This window comes from Arvicola amphibius, chromosome 1, assembly GCF_903992535.2.
Source record: "Arvicola amphibius chromosome 1, mArvAmp1.2, whole genome shotgun sequence".
NCBI classification, from domain to species: domain Eukaryota; kingdom Metazoa; phylum Chordata; class Mammalia; order Rodentia; family Cricetidae; genus Arvicola; species Arvicola amphibius.
The window spans coordinates 151,848,166-151,867,172 of record NC_052047.1 but is presented as its reverse complement, the minus strand read 5'-3'; the positions used below and the strand labels follow the sequence as shown (position 1 = coordinate 151,867,172).

At 47.1% G+C, this 19,007-nt stretch overlaps 3 protein-coding genes across 4 annotated transcripts; 1 reads left to right on the top strand and 2 right to left on the bottom strand.

The window, feature by feature from the left end:
* Position 1: 1 nt before the first annotated feature.
* Positions 2-2,140, top strand: Tmem179b (transmembrane protein 179B). The gene is made up of 5 exons (XM_038323152.2): positions 2-157; positions 994-1,181; positions 1,261-1,395; positions 1,533-1,611; positions 1,794-2,140. Exons 1-5 carry the CDS (start codon positions 62-64, stop codon positions 1,947-1,949), a joined length of 654 nt encoding a protein of 217 aa, XP_038179080.1. The 5' UTR covers positions 2-61; the 3' UTR covers positions 1,950-2,140.
* Positions 2,141-2,199: 59 nt separating this feature from the next.
* Tmem223 (transmembrane protein 223) lies at positions 2,200-3,696 on the bottom strand. Its single transcript, XM_038323164.2, has 2 exons — positions 3,332-3,696; positions 2,200-2,621 (listed from the first exon to the last, which is right to left on the bottom strand). Exons 1-2 carry the CDS (start codon positions 3,633-3,635, stop codon positions 2,329-2,331), a joined length of 597 nt encoding a protein of 198 aa, XP_038179092.1. The 5' UTR covers positions 3,636-3,696; the 3' UTR covers positions 2,200-2,328.
* Positions 3,697-3,735: 39 nt separating this feature from the next.
* Nxf1 (nuclear RNA export factor 1) lies at positions 3,736-18,752 on the bottom strand. Of its 2 annotated transcripts, none has more exons than XM_038323139.2 (21): positions 18,558-18,752; positions 12,765-12,945; positions 12,422-12,575; positions 11,068-11,151; positions 10,879-10,983; positions 10,668-10,748; positions 10,516-10,585; positions 10,320-10,408; positions 10,118-10,225; positions 9,670-9,779; positions 7,846-7,882; positions 7,372-7,440; positions 7,235-7,290; positions 7,020-7,118; positions 6,880-6,935; positions 6,666-6,781; positions 6,496-6,538; positions 5,898-5,970; positions 5,403-5,585; positions 4,309-4,369; positions 3,736-4,069 (listed from the first exon to the last, which is right to left on the bottom strand). In XM_038323139.2, the coding sequence occupies exons 1-21, from the start codon at positions 18,583-18,585 to the stop codon at positions 4,031-4,033; spliced, it is 1,842 nt and encodes a 613-aa protein (XP_038179067.1). In that variant the 5' UTR covers positions 18,586-18,752; the 3' UTR covers positions 3,736-4,030. The 2 variants fall into 2 exon arrangements, with proteins under 2 accessions (XP_038179067.1, XP_038179058.1); XM_038323130.1 differs by having other exon boundaries at positions 6,880-6,938; positions 18,558-18,751.
* Between the last annotated feature and the right edge of the window lie 255 nt (positions 18,753-19,007).

Here is a 19,007-nt window from a genome sequence, read left to right as displayed (position 1 = left end):
GTGACGCGTTCGGGCTCGTGGGCGGGTCTTGGGCGGTTGGCTTCCTGGTGGCCCAGGCGCCATGGCGCTGCGCTGGTTGCAGCGCGTTGAGCTCGCGCTATTCGCTGCCGCCTTCCTGTGCGGGGCTGTGGCGGCTGCGGCACTGACCAGAACCCAGGTGCGGCAGCGGGGCGGGCTAGCCTTGGGTTGGAGCAGGCCGACGTCCGGGACTGGCCGCGGTAGCTCCACCGGTCTTAGGGGCTGAGAAGTCCCAAAGTTGTTTTCTTGCCAAAGGAGCTGGACATGGAGAGCGTCTTCCCGCCCAAGATGAGCCGTTTGTTAACTGCTGCATAAGCTTGCTTGGGTACTGAGACTGAGGCCGTCTTTGCATTTACCCAATGGAAACATTTTGCACCTCCCTCACTCCCCCCTTCCCAAAAAACGTAGTGTAGAGGCGTTCGAGGTCCCACATGATTCTAACGCGGTGTGTGAAATGAGGAAACGTAAATACCTACGTACATTTAAGGTCTACTACTGCTGGGCGGTCTTGGTAATAGAATACTTTGAGTCTCTGCAGGAGTCTAGGACACTACAGACTAGGAGAGCTGCTTGTTTAAGGGCACACAAGGTCAGGGTTTACTCCAGAATTTCTGCTCACAGGGAAGGCTGAAACTTGTGATTTCCCTTGGGTTTTTGTTTTTTGAGACAGGGTTTCTCTAGCTAGCCCTGGCCATCCTGGCACTCCCTCTAGACCAGCCTAGCCTTGAACTCAGATATCTACCTGCCTCGGCCTCCCTGTGCTGGGATTAAAGGCAGTGTGTCGCCACTGCCGGGATTCTCTTGGGTTCATTAGAACCCACTGAATTTTCTGATCCCTTCGGGGCCCTGCAGCCAGCAGATCTACATCAGTCTCTCCGTTTCTCCTAATTTGTGAACTAGCCCAGACATCTGGCAGTAACCTGCATCTCGGGGCACTAAACTGGAACGAAGGACTAAACAGCTTTCTCTCCACAGGGCTCCTTCGGTGGTAGCTGTCCCCTGTATGGTGTGGTTGCCCTCAATGGCTCCTCTCTGGCCTTGTCAAGTCCCTCAGCCCCCTCCCTCTGCTCCTTTGTAGCTGGGGCTTCAGGCCTTTTGGCCCTCTACTGCCTTCTGCTTCTCCTCTTCTGGGTGTACAGCAGCTGCATCGAGGATTCCCACAGGTGATTGCCCTACTGAGGACAAGGGGCTGAGGTGAGATGAGTTCCATCTAAGCCACACAGCTTGTTTTCTCTCCCTTAGAGGTTCTATAGGGCTCCGAATTGCTTTGGGCATCTCAGCTGTAGCCATCTTCCTCATCTTAGTGTCTGCCTGTATACTTCGATTTGGCACCCGTTCTCTCTGCAATTCCATCATCTCCTTGAACCATACAATTAGGTAATGGGAGAGGGAGGGAAACCTGGCAGGGACTATCTTCCCTCTGTATTTACGTTCCCATTTTATCCCCATCCTTTGGCCTTTACTCTAAGAACACAAATGTGTTTAGAGCGTTTTCCCTCTCTCTATCCTCACAGCTGCTCTGACGCCCAGAAAATCTCATGGATACCCCCTGGAACTGCTGTGCAGTTTTACGCCAACCTACGAAATGCTGAAGTGAGACAAAGAGATACTAAGATTAAATACCTAGCTCAATTATGGAGTGTTCCATGTAATATGTGCTTGGCTGTAATTGAGTCAAAAGCTCCAAGTATCCGCGGGCGTGTCACCTGATTCTCAATAGAGGATATTGAGTACTGGAGATGGCTTCCTCCTCATATTCCTCTTTTCTCTCACAGACCTCTTCTTGGGTGAATCTGGTGCTGTGGTGTCTGGTTTGGATGCTCCAGGTCGTGCAGTGCAAGTCTGAAGCCCCCCAGGCTCCAGAGAGGGGTGACCCAGAGTGGAGCTCCGAGACGGCCGCTCTTGTTGGGCACCGCCCATCTCACTCCTGAAGGATGTCCAGCGTGCTCTCTGCAGCCAGAACCTCCATGCCCAAGAGCTTTTAATCTTGTCTCAAATACAGCCCTGTTTATACTGAGAGCCTCCGTTTTCCCTCCAGGAGGGAAACATTAGAATAGATTCCCCCACACACACACCTTAACAATTTTTTTTGTACCAAAATAATATATATTACTTTTCTTCATCATGGTATAGAGTTCTTGATGTGAAAGAAAATAGATGGGAGAGAAGACAGAACGATGGTTTATCAGGCCCTTTAGAAGACAGATTTATTGGCTAGCAGTGAATCCTGGGTGCCTTTTCATTGTCCTGGGTTGGTTGTCTCCTCATCTCAAGGGTTTGCATCCTCATCTGAGAAGGGTAAGCCACTTTTCACAGGCTCCGATAGGCACCCACAGTGTTGTCAAAAAGTTGAGTGTTGGGGAAGTGTCCAGTTTTGTCCAAAAGGAAGTAGAAGCGTCGGCCTTTAATTTTCAGAGGCAACATGGCAGGAACTTCACCTCTATGGGCCATGCAGGAAACCTGGTTCAAGGGAACTGTGAAACGGGTCCCCAAGCCAAAGGGGGCATAAGTGGTGAGTGTCACCTGCTGCCCTCCTGCAAGGAGCATGACTGAACGCACAGATCGGAGAGAGTAGAGAAGACCAGCACCCAGGACCAAGGTTCCTGCAGGAGAAGCAAAGTAGGGTAAAGGATTATGCAGACCCCTATTAGAGCAACACATTGCTATAATGGCTCTAACAGAATTTTGTGTTTCTAACTCTAAACCTATCACTTAGACAAGCTAAGCAGTGGTAGTGCACAACTTTAATCTGAGCACTCAGAAGGCAGAGGCAGGAGGATCTGAGTTCGAGGCCAGCCTGTTCTACAGAGTGAGTTCCAGGACAGCCAGAGTTATACAGAAAAACCTTGTCTCAGGGAAAAAAGAAAATGGTCTTTCAACCCAACCCATGCTGGCTGCAAGCTTGCTATAATCCTAAGTTTGTGAACTTCCTGCCTCCACTGTCAAAATGCTAATATTACATCTGGGTGTACAGCTTATGCAGTGCTGGGTATTGAATCCAAGGCTCATGCCTTAGGCGAGCACTCTACAAATTGGGCCATACTGACGTTTTTATAGATGGCCAGCTCCGTCGTTAAAGGGAGAAAATGGGCCCATGACTTCAGTAGCCTGCTCACCCACCGCCAGGGGGAAGGACAGACCTTGGCTTATGGTGTGCAGGGCGGAGGTAGGGAGTTGGCAAGCAAAGCATTCACGGACTTTCATCACAACTACACTGGATATCCCGCTTACATTTTCGCTCATCCAGGATTGGGAACCCTTCATTGAGTTTTGTGCTCACAGCCCCACGACAACCTGAAGCCCATGCCCTTACCCATCGTGCCGCAACCAACAGCTAGCCCGTAGCGCCAGAGTGCGGAGCGCAGGTCGGTGTTGCCCTGGTTGGGGGCCTCCGCAGGACCTCGGATAAGAGGTCGGGACAAGGCTGTAACAGCCAGAGAGGTCCAGAAGATGCCCTGGCCGGCGCAGAATAGTCCAAGGGTGGCAAAGAAGCGACCCCGTTCATTTTGGAAGAGCAGCACATCTCGTGGGACCTCATTTTGCAAAGGCCGGTACACAGGCTGGGACCGCAGCAAGGAAAACAGCCCGCGGACACCCCGCCACCAAGGTGCCGCCATGGCGCGGCACTTCCATCCCCGGGGCGGGACTTCCTGTTACGACACATTCTCCCACCCCTTCCTGCAGTGAGGGAAAACAAGCCAGTAATAGGACACAGACTACAATATCACTCTTTATCTTAAAAAGTAAAGGGAATCTGGGGTTAAGTACACAGAGCACCTAAGTCCTTCGGGTAGTTTAGTGTCAGCTCTACAAAGTAAGCTTTGGCTTCCTGGCACCATGAGGCTCAATCTTCCGGAAGTCTTCTGTAAATCTTCCAGAAGGTAGGTGAGGAGGATGAGGCAGCCCTCCCTCAGTCACAGTTACAGGCTGGCCTCGGTGCTGCACAGGAGACGGCAGATGACAGCCAGACAATATTATCCATGGGCTATTTACAAGGGGGCTTTTCCTGTGATCATTTCATAAACGCTACTTCTGGAATCTCTCCCTTGGCCTGCAGAAAGAGAACAGGTTAAGTAGAGCCAGATAATCCCTTTCTCACCAGCTCATTTGACACTCCCCATTCCACACCCTGCTGTCCTGGAACTCTATATAGACCAGGTTGGCCCAATCGGCTACCTCTACCTCCCAAGTGCTGGGACTAATGACAAGCCCACCACACCCAGCCTTCATTTGACCCTTTTGAAAAGCTCAGAGATCCCTGGTTCTAGACACAAAATTCCCATACCCTACCTTGAGATGAGTGAAGGCCTGAGCAGATCTGGTGTAGTCCCAGTTATTGTCTTGAAGGCACCTGAAGTGAGATTAAAATAGGAAGCCACGTGAGATTCTGACTACTAAAGGGGGAAAAAGCCACTCTATACTATAATCTATGCCATGAAGAACTTCACCCAAGTTTTTCACTAAGTTTATACATTATTGCACCACTCATACAAATGAAGCATTAAAATGTCTAACAACAATGACCAAAATTTTATACTGGAATGGAAGGATTTACATAATTTAAAAACTAAGCTGCAGGATGGCAAGATGGTGCAGGCCTTTAATCCCACCATTCAGGAGGCAGAAGTAGGTGGGAATCACTGAGTTGGAGGCAATCCTGAGCTATACAATGACTTTTAGGCAGTCAAGGCACATAGCAAGACCCTGTCTCAAAACAAAACTGTTGCAGAACCATACATAAGAGGACTCTTGCTCCAGGTATGCACCTATAGTCGTAGCTCCCTTGGAATGATGAGGATCACTGCAGTCCATGACTTGGTAGAGTTAAAGCACAGCTTTGGTAACTTAATGAGACCTTGTCGCAAAATGAATGACAAGTAAAAAGAGGACTGGGTAGCAACAGCTCATGCCTTTAGCTACACCATTCTGGAGGAAGACGCAGGCAAGTATCTATGAGTTCAAGGCCAGACAAGTACATAGTGTAACCCTGTCTCAACAAAAAAGGCGGCCAGGAAAATTAGCTTGGTGGTAGAACGTCTAGCATTTATGAAGTCTGAAGTCTAGGTTTAATCCCTAATTTTGCTGTGGGGAGAAGGGAGCAATATGTAAGCGAGAGGGCAACAATTCATTCTTAATTTGTGCTTTGGATTTTTTTGTTTTTTGTTTTTTTTCGAGACAGGGTTTCTCTGTAGCTTTGGAGGCTGTCCTGGAACTAGCTCTTGTAGACCAGGCTGGCCTCAAACTCACAGAGATCCACCTGCCTCTGCCTCCCAAAAGTGCTGGGGCCCAGCTGCTTTGGAATTTTATAAATAATTTATGCAGAAGTTTTGGTGGAAATCTTTTTTGGCTGTTTCCTCTTGGTCCTTTCCATGTTCGGCACTCACTTCTGGGACCACTCGAGGTTCATGCCAGACTGGGTAGAGAATGCTTGCAACATTTCCTGTTGTTCTGGAGAGAGCGTGGGTACTGGACTGGAGGAAGGTGTGGGTGCAGGCATGGCGAAGGCTCTTTGGATTTCGTCAGGGCTGGCATTCCGCACAAATAATTCATCATTTATAATACATAACCTTGGGGACAAAGAACATCTTAAATAAATAAGACAAATAACCTCTCCCTTCTACACTGTCTCTGTTCTCAGATCTGGTTAATCCACATGGTGCCCATCTAATGTTACCTTTCATCATTTATGACTACAGACTAGGTATTTAGGAGGATTATTTCCCAAACACATTAGAATTATTATGATAGTTGTTACTCAAGCTTCATGAACTTCTTCATATTTATTGCTTTTCTACAATTCTGCTAACTCCCTGAGGAATAATTCTTTCCAATTATCTGAGACTGAGACTGATGCCCAACGTGATAAGCTGAGCACTTACCCTGAATTGCTGGCAGGAACAGCAATGAATGTTCTCGTGAAAGCACGTAGAGAATCTCGAGACTTCCCATCCACTGCAACGAGAACAGCAGCAATGGCTCCTTAGAATCATTCAAGCTTGATGTGTACAAAAGGTTCTCACATCATGGTCAGGTAAGGATGGTTATTGGGACACAGAAGAACAGAGGTGGATCAGGGACAGATCAGGGAGGACAGGAACAGGAAGTAAGTGAAACAACTTAGAAAGTCTTGACCCTGTGGCTTGGCAAAGGTATCTGAAGTCATTTCAGTTCCTAAAGCACCACTGTGCAAGAGTATTATGAACCTCGTCTGACAAAACAGAAGCAAAGAATGTTTCTGAGGTACTGTAACTTTGGTAGACCCACAGAATAAACACAGGGATGGAAATGGAGACCTGTCTGACTCTTCCATCTACATGGTCCTGGTCCCTAGGTTTTTGTCACACTGCATCTAAGACAGTAGGAGATAAGATCAAACCAAGATGGTCTGGTAAAACAGGAAGGTCAGAGAAGGAAAGGGATAAGAAGATAGCTGGGGAACTAAGGATCAGAAAAAGGTTCAGGACTCAAGATTTTTACCTTCTTTGAAGACTCCATTGACAGAGAAACACAGCAATGTGCTCTGAAAGAGAAAAAAGCACCTGAAGCAACGGAGGTTCCCAACCAGAGCTTGAGCCTCCTCACCCAAGGAGTGCTGAACCCATTCCCCACCCCAATTCCAGGCTTCTGTCAGGAGAATATGTGCTTACTGTTTGGGCACTTATGTCTACCACAAAGGAATTGGTATCATGTTGAGTTTTGGGTAACTCATTGAGGAAGGCAACAACGTTGAGACGTGTATGCTTTAATAGCCGGAACCGCAGGGCTGCAAGTAGAAGGAAGAGAAACCAAAGTTAGGGAACACCTGCCCTGGCTAGCTCTGTTGATTGTTTCTCATTTTGACTGCTCACACAATATACTTACTGGGATCTTTAAGCTTCTTCACATTTCTGCTGTCTTTGAAGTATTCAGATAAGTTGCTTCTGGAAAATAGGATTGGTCAGAACAGTACCTATATCTACCAAAAAACTCTGTGGTTCTAGGTTCTGACATGTGACACTCACCGGACAGAGTTCGGTGGAATGCTTAGTGAGCAACAGGCGCCATCATGGTAGGCATCTAGGAGACCCTGGCGGTCTCCTGAATCATAAATTGCATAGTACCTGTAAGGAAAGTGAAAGGAAGAGTCTGAGTTGTGTCTAAAACCAAAGCAACAAAGCAGTGAGCTATGCACAGGCCAGTCACTATCCCCAGCCCTAAGGGCCTCTGGGATACTCACTGCTGCAAGAAGTGCAGGACCAAACTCTTTAAATTTTCTGTTCCAAAATAGCTTCCCTGAAATCAAACAAGACATTAGGATCACAGAACCAGTATGCTTCCCACTCACGAGTTTATAATTCTATCCCCAATTCTGACCTTGCAGGGTGGTAGCATTGTGGGGGCTTCAACATCAAAGGCAATTGGAGGGGGTAACTCGTGGCCATCCTATGGAAACAGTGAATGTAACATGTGAAGCAGAAAAAAGAATTTGTTAGCACACAAAAGAGCTAAGAACAGAGTCAAAAGTCAATCATAAAACGGGATAAAGAGTGTGCAGGAATCTCATGTGAACTTTTCTAGGATGATGGCTATCACTGTCAGCATATTCTCAAAAGGGATCTACTCATTCACACTGGGAGTCAAAAAACAGAGTTTTTTGTTGTGCTTGTTAGAAGAGAACAAATTTTTTTGTTTTGTTTTTCTGTAGCTTTGGAGCCTGTCCTGGAACTAGCACTTGTAGATCAGGCTAGCCTTGAATTCACAGAGATCTGCCTACCTCTGACTCCCAGGTGCTGGGATTAAAGGCGTGCACCATCACCACCCGGCCCTTGTTAGCATTGTTAAACTTACCAGGCGTAATAACTTGGGAAATCGTTCGCGAATGGCGCTGTCAAGAACGGGACAGAAGTAAGTGACGCTTCAGAGCCATCATGCCTCCTGGGCTGCTCTAGGAGCAAATACACCAAAAACCCGAGGAACAGCCCATCCCACCCTTCTCATCGCCCACTCCTTCCCAGTCTGCACTTGGAGATAAGAACCCCCAATTCCCCTCCTCACAAGGGGTACCCCTCTGGATTGCCTTGAAGGCTGGCTGTCTCTTCTCACTACCTGATCCCGAGTGCCACGGGAAGAACACTCAGCCCAAGCTTTAAGCCTAGGGCTGCCTTCCCCACTTTGCCCCCCTTACCTTCCACCTACTCACCTGTGCAGCCCCGGGAGGAGGGAATAGGGTGGGAGCCCAGGGGCTCCGCTGCCTCAACAGGTATCCACCAGTTCTGCCAGGTCTGGCCTTGGCCAAGACCAGAACACACCACAAGTATGGCACAGGATGTTGGGGCAGGGAGATGAGCAAGACAGGGCTCAAGAGAAAAGAAGGCAAGAGAAGAGACCAAGGGAAAGGAGAAGAGAAAAGAGAAAGTAGGCAGGACAGGGCAAGGACAAGGGAGACATGGGGAGATAAGGAGAAAAAGCAAAGCAACAGAGATAGAACTGAAGGCAAAGGCACTTAGAAAAGAAAGGGGAAGGGAGAAAGACCTTCTGATACAGCCCTTTCCTTCAGCTGCCCCTTTCCTGTGGTTCCAAGGTAGAAATGAAGAACAAATCCTACTATAGTGGCTTGTAGTTGCTTGCTGTTGGCCAGGTCTCTGTCTGCTCCCTGGGTCCAGGTCTGAGCTAGGCGTGGGAAGTAAAGCAGCCACGGGGCCAGAAGACCTCCCTCAGAAGACATGAGGGTTTAGGCTCCTGCCGAGTTGAGGGGGGGTGAGGGTCTATGCCCCACCTCAGTTGGCCCCCAAGTTCTCTCCTGATGGCCCCTCTGCGACTGTGCCTGTCTTAGGTTGTTCCTTCCCTGAGGAATCTTACCCGTCTCTGGCTAACCAGCCATCCTCTGGGGCCAAGCAGGCTGATGTGAGGTATGCAAGTGAGGGAGGGGCAATGCCCCTGACAGGGTCATTTCTTTGTCTCCTTGGTAGCAGATGCCCCTGTGGCCTCCACGCCCAGCACCTGCCTTGGGATGCCCACACCTCCTGGCGGGGCCCCGGCTTAGGTCACATCTTAGGGAGCCCAGGTTCCTTCTCCAGAAGAGCCCAGCTCACAGCACTGGGCAAGAGAGACCAATAGCATGGTAGCAGCCTCCAAGAGGCATCAACCTCAGCACGAACAGGAAAGACCAGGCCACAGCCTTGAATAAGTCAATCTTGGAAAGAGTCCCTCTTGGCACAATGGCAAGAGGGAACATCAAAGGACAAACAAGGAAAGGTCCATCTCAGTAGGTAGTCCCAGTTAGAGAGGACTTTCTCACCCTGAGTATACTAGGCTTTTGGGTAAAGACAATCATATGGGTGGGATATAGATATGACACCCCCACATCAGAACAGAAAAGGGAGATGTCCTTCCTGGAACAACAGATAGGGAGAATCTAGAAAAGGCTGTGTTCAAGAAGGAAGAAAAAAGGCCAGAGAACAGTAGTTAGGTAAGAAGGAAAGAAAGGATATCTGGGACAAAGGTGGGAGACACAGAGAGGCAGAAAGGAGCACGTGATCCTCCTCCCAAAGGACAGGTGGTTCCAGCTCAAGGCTGCATGTTCTCCTGTAGACGGGCACTGGTCAGGGTGCATTAGCTCAGCCTCCAAGGGGGTGAAGGTCCCCAGGAGGGGAGACAGAGGCTACAACTGACCTGATATAGGTAGACTGGTCTCGGAAGTTATCACACATGGGGTTTCTGTCAAGCCACAGCTCTTCCAACTTCAGCCCTTTTATTTTGTCTAATTCCCGCTCAGACTTCAACTATGAAGGATAAGGGGAGGCAAAAGGGAAAAAAGAGACACTAGTAAGGATAGCAGCTGGATCTCCACACTCCCAACCTACCTAAGTTGTCTTTCTTGCCTTCCACCATGGCCAGCCAAACTCTTCTCACCCTCCACCATTGTAGCAATGAAGCCAGGGTCAGTGTGATGGCTCAGTGGGCACAAGTTCTTGCTGCACAAGCCTCACAACCCAAGTTCCAACCCAAGAACCCACAGTGGAAGAAGAGAACCAACTCCCAAAAGCTGTTCTCCGACTTCCACTCACTTATAATAACTAAGAATTAAAAATAAAAGCAACATGATGTTTTTGGTCCTCACTTGGTTTCCAGAGAGATTTAAGGTCTTTAGATTTGGCGCTTTCTGTACAATGCTGGACATATCATCCAGCTTGTATAGTTTGTTGTTGCTCAAGTTCAAAGACAATAGCTGTGAACAGAACAAAGTTTAGAAGTATTACCACACAGAGAGCAAGCACAACTCTGGTCCCTCACCCTACCCTATTTATCCCACTTTGCTTTACCTCAGGAATGTTTTCTTCAATGATCCGCAGGGTGACCATCATACAGTTTCTGCGGTTTAGGACAGCATCAACATTGTTGGCAACCAAATCTTCAATAAACACAAAGAAAAGTCTGAGAGGGCTTGCCAACCTCAGTGTTATAAAGACCGATTGTTCCCCCTCTCCATCTAGTCAGGACCACTACTGTCAGCCATACCTGGGTCTGAGCGGAGGCCCTTGAGGTCAAGTGCTTGCTGTGAGCCATCATATCGTTTGCTCATGACCAGCTAGAGGAAAGAAAATAGAGAAAGGGTTTAGTGCTCACTGAGGGAGATTTAAGGACTGCTGTACCACTTACGTTGGACTCACCTTGAGCTGCTCTATTTGTTCAGGCTTCAGTTCAAGCTGTACAGTGCGGGGTGGAGCAGAGGCGTTGATGATGATGGATATCTGAAGAGAACACAGACAGGCAAGAATATACTTGAAATAAGTCTATCCCCAGAAGAGTAATACTTACTCCTTTTTACCCAGTATATCAGCATCAACCTATCCCACACCCTCGGCCCTTTATCTAACACACCTTTCTGTTTTCTCGATCGTGAATCTTACAGTTGACAGCCTTTAATGCAGAAGCAGTACTGGCATCTTCCACAAAAAACTGGGCCCGTGTGTGTTCATAGTGAAACTAGAAGAAAGAAAAACAAGAACATTAGATTTGGAGTCCACAGGCCTTTGGCCAGCCTCCCAAGCCTGACCTTGCCTTACTTACCTCAACAGGGTTGAAAGGGACACTGCACTTGCTCTGAATCATGCTTAGGAGCCAAGCTTTGTCATACTTTTTGCCATAAGGAATCTGGAAGTGAGAGAGAATGACAGTACATTTCAGTTATCCTTCTCTATTTTCTGCCAAGACTGAAAAGATTTCTAGAGCTTTGGGAGCTCTAGAGACAGAAGTCATACTTAACATGGCATGCATGAGGCTCAGTGATAGAAGGCATGACACATGCTTATCTGCAGGAGGCTGGTAGAGCCCTTCTATCACAAAGTAATTGTTTTTGCTCTTAAAGAAAGGATCAGATGTGCTGGGCGTGCTGTCACACGCCTTCGATCCCAGCACTAAAAAGGCAGAGGCAGGTGGATCTGTGTGTTCGAGACCTGCCTGGTCTACAAAGTGACTTCCAGGACAGCCAGGACTGTTACAGAGAAACGCTATCTTGATTAATTCCGGAAAAAAAAAAAAAAAGTAAAAAAAGAAGAACCAGATTTTATGTAGGTTTCCATTTGAGATACAAAAAGTTCCTTAAAAAGTTCCATAGCCGGGCAGTGGTGGCACATGCCTTTAATCCCAGCACTCGGGAGGCAGAGGCAGGCGGATCTCTGTGAGTTCTAGACCAGCCTAGTCTACAAGAGCTAGATCCAGGACAGGCACCAAAGCCACAGAGAAACCCTGTCTAGAAAAACAAAAAATAAAAAACAAAACAAAAAAAAAATCCTTTCCATATACTTATTATTCCGGCAAGATACCTCAGACCCATGGCCACACATCAAATGTATTAATTGCCTTATCTGCCCCACAGAAACTCCAGTCACACAAGGCACTCTTAGCTTAAGTGTCTCTCTACCTCCTGACCCTCCTGAGCACTTAGCAGATTCCCCTCCCACTTGTCATTGTACCTATCCTCAACTCCCTTTTAGCCATCTTCTTTTTTTAAAAGACAAAGTATGCAGGCAAGTTTTTTTTAAAAAAGATTCATTCATTCATTCATTCATTCATTCATTCATTCATTCATTCAAGTGAGCACTGTTCTGCCTGCATTCCAGAAGAGGGCATCGGATCTCATTACACATGGTTGTGAGCCACAATGTGGTTGCTGGGAATTGAATTCAGGTTCTCTAGGAAGAGCAGCCAGTGCTCTTAACCTCTGAGCCATCTCTCCAGCCCCGTCCCTGTTCTTAAATATTCTTAAGAAACTCATTCCAAGAGGAAAGGGTGGATAAATGTGACACTTGATTGTGGAGTACACACTGGACTACATGGCTTTGAGGAGCTGGGGGCAAGTGTCAAACACCTTTACAAAGTCCAGTCCCATTTCCCAAATCATCTACTCTCCCAAGGTACTCACTGTAATCTTGAACCAGTTCTTGGTGGTCCCATCTTGGCTGGTCCCAGCCCCTCCTCTCTCTGGAGGAACTTTGTCTCTCCTTACAGTAATATGAATTCGATCTCGGTCATGCCAAGTATCCCCCTGACGGTTAGGCCGATTGGGATAGGGGTTGCTGTTGGGAAGCAGAATTAAATTAAATTAAATTCCATAAACACTAGGAAAGATGAACCTGACCTACTAATGAAAGACTACAGCTACTAAATTGGTTTAGTCAAGTATCACTTTACAAAGTGAGACAAGAAACAATAGGACTATATATTTCAGTGGGCCACTATTTAAAGCAGAACAATTAGTCACTTACTATCTTACTCGGGGGCCATCTTGGGGATCATTCATTGCCACATCTCCATCATCTTCCTCAAACCGGGAGGATCGTATACCAGAACCACCTCTTCCAGGCCGACGATTTCCCTCACACTTCCATCGGAAAGGGCCCCTGCCTTTCTTTCTTCTTTGAGGGAAACTAACACGGTCATCATGCTCTGGAATGGGAAACAGATACAGAAATTGGTAATACATCAGTGGTCTGCAGCCACTGTCTATACTCCTGAGAAAGACATACTGACTACAAAGACTACCTCCATACCTATGCGCTAGACAAGGTAAAAAACTTTCTGTAGGACGTCAACATAAAGAACAAGTTATTGGGGGGCTGGAGAGATGGCTCAGTGGTTAAGAGCGCTGCCTGCTCTTCCAAAGGTCCTGAGTTCAATTCCCAGCAACCACATGGTGGCTCACAACCATCTGTAATGGGGTCTGGTACCCTCTTCTGGCCTGCAGGCATACACACAGATAGAATATTGTATACATAATAAATAAATAAATAAAGAACAAGTTATTGGAAAATTGCAGGGCTAATGAAAAATAAAAGGGTCAGTAATGTACCTCAAGGGGCTAGAAAGATGACTCATACTTTGTTTTGCCCCCCCCCCCCCTTTTAAGACTTATTTATTATGTATATAGTGTTCTGCCTGCATGTATACCTGCAGGACAGAAGAGGGCACAAGATCTCATTACGGATGGTTGTGAGCCACCATGTGGATGCTAGGAATTGAACTCAGGACCTCTGGAGAAGCAGTCAGTGCTCTTAACCTCTGAGCCAGCTCTCTAGCCCCTGGTTTAGTTTCTTGATACAGGGCTTCTCTATGTAGCCCTGGCTATCCTTGAACTCAGAAATCCACCTCCCTCTGTTTCCCTGAGTGCACCCCCACCACCTGTCAAGATGACTTTTTTAAAAAATTTATTCTTTTCTCATTCAGTACATACCAACCATAGCTTTCCCTCCCTCCACTCTTCCCAGTTTCCTCCTCCCCAGCTCCTATATCTATATCAGAAGTGAGCAGGTCTTCCAGTGATGTTAAACAAACAGTATAAAAAGATACAGTAAGACAAGATACAAACTCTTATATTAAAATTTGACAAGTGCCGGGCAGTGGTGGCACACTCCTTTAATCCCAGCACTAGGGAGACAGAGGCAGGTGGATCTCTGAGTTTGAGGCCAACCTGGTCTTTAAGAGCTAGTTCCAGAACGGGCTCCAAAGCTACAGAGAAACCCTGTCTTGAAAAACAAAACAAACAAACAGACTTGACAAGGCAACCCAGGAGGAGGAAAAGGGTCCTAGAGCAGGCAAGACAGTCAGAAATACCCCATATCCCACTGTTAGGAGTCCCACAAAAACTCCAATCTAAACAACCACAACATGCACGTAGAGGACCTAGCACAGACCCATGCGGGCTTCATGATCACTGCTTCAGTCTCCATGAGCCCCTATGAGCCCTGCTTAGTTGATTCTATGGGCCGTGTTCTGGTGGTATCCTCATATCCTCTGGCTCCTACAATCCTTCCTCGTCCATGGGGTTCCTTGAGCTCTGCCTAATATTTGGGTGTGGGTCTCTACATCTGCTCCCACCAGCTGCTGGAGGAGTAATCTCTGATGACTACTGGGCTAGGCACCACATTTAAGAGCACTGCCCACTCTTCTAGAGGACCAGCTTTTTTTTTTTTTAAATATTTATTTATTTATTATGTATACAATATTCTTTCTGCGTGTATGCCTGAAGGGCAGAAAAGGGCACCAGACCCCATTACCGATGGTTGTGAGCCACATGTGGTTGCTGGGAATTGAACTCAGGACCTTTGGAAGAGCAGGCAATGCTCTTAACCACTGAGCCATCTCTCCAGCCCCCTAGAGGACCAGCTTTGATTCCCAGCACCCACACTACCATGCTCAGTTGTCCATAATGTCATTCCAGAGGCTGCCATAGGCACCCCACGCCAGGCCCTCACGTGGTATACAGATATACAAGCAGGCAAAACACTCATATACATTAAAAAAAAAAGTCAAAAAGGAAATAAATGTGGCTCAGTGGTAGAGTGCTTGCCTAGCACACTCAAGAACCTGGGTTTAATCCCTAGCATCGCTTCAAGACAGACAAACAACAACAAAAGAATTTTCCATTTGGGTATGGTAGAACATGTTTATTATACCAATAGCTGGGAGGAAGAAGCAGGAAATCAGGAATTCAAGATCATTTGCTCCTACATACCAAATTTAAGAGCAACCTAGGCTACATGAGATCCTGTCTTAAAACAAATTAAAGTTTAAAAAGGCATGGTGGATGGGAAATTCTCTCTACAAGTTCATATGAACAGCCTTCGAAATCAGTGGGTTAAAGGCTGAAGAGATGGCTCAATAATTAGAGTATCTGCTGTTGTTTTAGAGGAACCAAAACTGGTTCCTAGTACCCACATAGCTGCTCACAGCTGTGCTCTGTAACGTGGATACTGGGTATCAAAGTTGTTCCTCTGGAAGAGTAGCTCTAAAGTCATCTCTCCAGCCCAAGGTACATTCTTGACTCTTCAATATTCAATATCCCTACAGTTTTTCAGTAACTTGGTCCTGATGTTGATGTCCTATAAAAAGTTCTTTCCTCTGGCCAGGGCACAGGTGTCTGTATGGAGGTAACCTTTGTAGTTAGTTCCAGGAAATCCAATACCCTTTTCTGGGCTCTCCATGCACTAGACACATACATGCAGGCAAAATATGGAGATACAGAAAAATAAATCCTTAAAATAGTAACAAAAGGTGAATATATCACACATTATGTATATATACATCACATTATGTATATGGATAAAATTGTCAAAAAAAGCCATAAAGAAAAAAGTGAAGCAGAAACAAGTTCCTTTATGCAAACAAAAACAAAAAACATGGAAATGTAACCTGACACCTGGAAATGTAGCACAATTCATAAAAATCAGAGACAGAAGTTGGGGTTCCACTTGAAGGTCAGAAAAACAAAATACCCAGCCACTGGCTTTTACCTTTACCCCAGTCTGAAATTGTGATCTTGCCTCCAGGAATCTCAGAATGAGACTGCGTCTGAGAGCTGTCTCCTTTTGTCTTATATTCCACTCTGGTGCTGGGATTAAAGGTGTGCACCACTACCAACTGGTTTCTATGGCAAACTAGTGTGACTACTGAGATTAAAGGTGTGTGTCACCACTACCTGGTCTGGAAGGCTGACCATTATGGCTGCTTTACTCTCTGAATTTCAGGCAAGCTTTATTTATTAAAATAAAAGTCAAATAAAATATCAATACATGGATCTTTTGTCCAAACATAAAAATGGAAAAAATAAAAAAAAATGTACAAATATGACCTATTTAAAACCTCTTAATAATAACCACTACCTCCTTGCTCTTAAACTGTTACTCTGAATTTGGAAAATGCTAGTTTCTTTGAGCAGAAATGCCCTGCACCTCAAGGGACTTATAGATTTGGGGTCTGGTGATATTTCCATATCAGGGTCCTGGAATGTTCTCTAATACAAACCGTGTTTGAAGCAGAAGGATTTCAAGTTCCATATCAGTTAAGCTCCTGCTTTAAAAAGGAAAATAAGCTGGACATAGGGACATACAACTTTAATCCCAAGAGTTACAGAGGCAGGCAGATCTCTGAGTTTTCAAGGCCAGCCTGGTCTACACAGTTAGTTCCAGAACAACAGTCAGCTACACATTGAAACTGTCTCAAAATTTAAAAAAGAAAACAGGGAAAGGGAAGGTAAGTAAATAAAACCAAGTGTAGTAGTACACTGTTTTTAATGCAAGATGATCAGAGAGGTTCAAGTTCATTCTCTCAGATGTAGAGTTCAAGGCCAGACTGGGACTGAGACCCTGTCTGTCTGTCTCTCTCTCTCTCTGTCTACATGTATGTATTTATGTGTACACATACACAAAAGGAGGGCTGAGGGTACAGCTCAGAAGATAAAGTGCTTTACCTATCCTTCACACACAAAAAAAGATCACCAGACTGAGGCCTCAGCAGGAGAATTTGAAACTTCAAGTCAGTCTTGGCAACTTAGTGAAACCATCTCAAAAAAGATAACATCAAAAAAGGATGGGATGGGACTATAGCTCTGTGGAAGGGGATTGCCAGGCACAGTGCAAGGCCTTGTGTTCAACTCCTAGCACAAAATAAGTCTGTGAGGCAGGCATGGTGGCACATGGTTGCAATACCAAACTTGGGAAGTAGGCTCAGAAAGACTATGAGGCCAGCCTGGGATACTAAGGCTGACCCTATTAGGGATAATTAGCCTTTCCCAGGAATGACTCCCTAAATGGTTATTCAATCCCAAATGGTTAGCCTTAAAAATAAGTACATACATGTAACACAAAATGGACTCAGCAGGTTGTATGAATTTGGGGGAGGGGAGAGACATGGAAGTGATTGGAGGGAGATACACACACACACACTGATTTTTTGAGACAGGGTTTTTCTGTGTAGCTGTCATGGAATTCAGTCTGTAGACCAGGCTGGCCTCGAATTTACAGAGATTTGGCCAGTTGGTGGTGGCACTCACCTATAATCCCAGCACTCGGGAGGCAAAGGCAGGAGGATCTCTCTGAGTTCGAGGCCAGCCTATTCTACAAGAGGCAGTTTCAGGTCAAGATCCAAAGCTACATTGAAACACTGTCTCAGGAAAAACAAAAAAACAAAACAAAACACCCTTAGAGATCCACCTGCCTCTGCCTCCCAAGTGATGGAATCAAAGGCGTGCGCCACCACTATCCAGCATATAATTACATTTTAATTAAAATAAAGGTTCACTGGGCTAAGGATTTTTCAGGCCCTGGATAAATCAGCACCACACAAACACAAAAAGGCTCATAACTTCCAGAGAAATCTACCTAATGTCTAGCGTCCTGTAAACAAAGCCCCTCACCAAGTGACCCTAGTGAAAAGGAGTAAGATAAAGAAACAGTACAACTAAGGTTCATTGAATAATCTCCACTTCGGGCTGGAGAGATGGCTCAGAGGTTAAGAGCACTGACTGCTCTTCCAGAGGTCCTGAGTTCAATTCCCAGCAACCACATTGTGGCTCACAACCATCTATAATGAAATCTGGTGCCCTCTTCTCGCATGCAAGCATACGGGGAAGGAATGTTGTATACATAATAAATAAATAAATCTTTAAAAAAAAAAAAAAGAATAATCTCCACTTCGAGTCACTGTGTTCCAGGTCCTTGATAGAAAAGATCTCATTGGCACACACCACAAACTTGGGAAGACAGGTACACACATGAAAGAGGTAGAAAACAAAACCTTAGAGCTTAACTCACTGGGGTTAGCACAGCCAACTCGAGAGTCAAACCTCAGCTGTCATACTGTCCTCACCACCACGATGAATTAACAAGTCAGGGTAGTTGTTAGGACTAGAAAACTGGTAAACATTAAGGAGCAAGCTGCAAAACCGCCAGCCGGTGCACCAGAGCAGCCAGCCCACGAACAAGGCACTACTGACTCACATTTAAAAGAGTCGGGCCGCCAAACTGAATTGACAGGCATCAACTACCTTCGAAGTTCAAAGGAATCTTGTCACCCCACCCCTGAGCCACAGGTCCTCCAACGCCAGAATCTGGGCGAGTCTGGAGCCCCGGGCCCCCGGCGCCCCGTGCCCCCTGCCCGCGCGGCCACCAATGCCCGTGAACGCAGAGCTCCTCGCGGCCTCCCGCCCCCGGGCTTGCGGCCTAGGCCGGGGCCGCCCACTCCGGCCCACCGCGCCGCCTCCCGGCCCGAGGCCCCGCACTAACCGTTGTATGGCTTCCCTTCGTCCGCCATGGCACAGGCAGGTACAGAGGCGGACTCTGGCTCAGTACCTGACGCCACCAAACGCCCGGACGCCCTGGCGCTCAAGACAGAAGCTCTCCTACGACCGGCGCCACCGCATTTATCCGGCGAAGCACGTCGCGCGCCGCCGACGTCCCCAGGATGTGGGCGGTGCCGCGGGGCGGGAACGCGCTCTCCGCGCCTGCGCAGAAGCAGGGCGGCCTCGCGGGGGTGGGGCCAGGCCTTTCGAGGCCCGCCCACAGTCGGAGCTCCGGGCTCGTTGGTTTGCTGGCCGGCCCCGCCTTCCTGCTTCTCCACCGTGCCCGCTGCTATGTGGGTCTCCTTAGAGCCAAGCGGGTGGCTGTAGCCCTGAACTCAGAGCAGGGACGAGGGCCACACAGAATGGAGACCTGGCCTCAGTGGGAATAACGGCT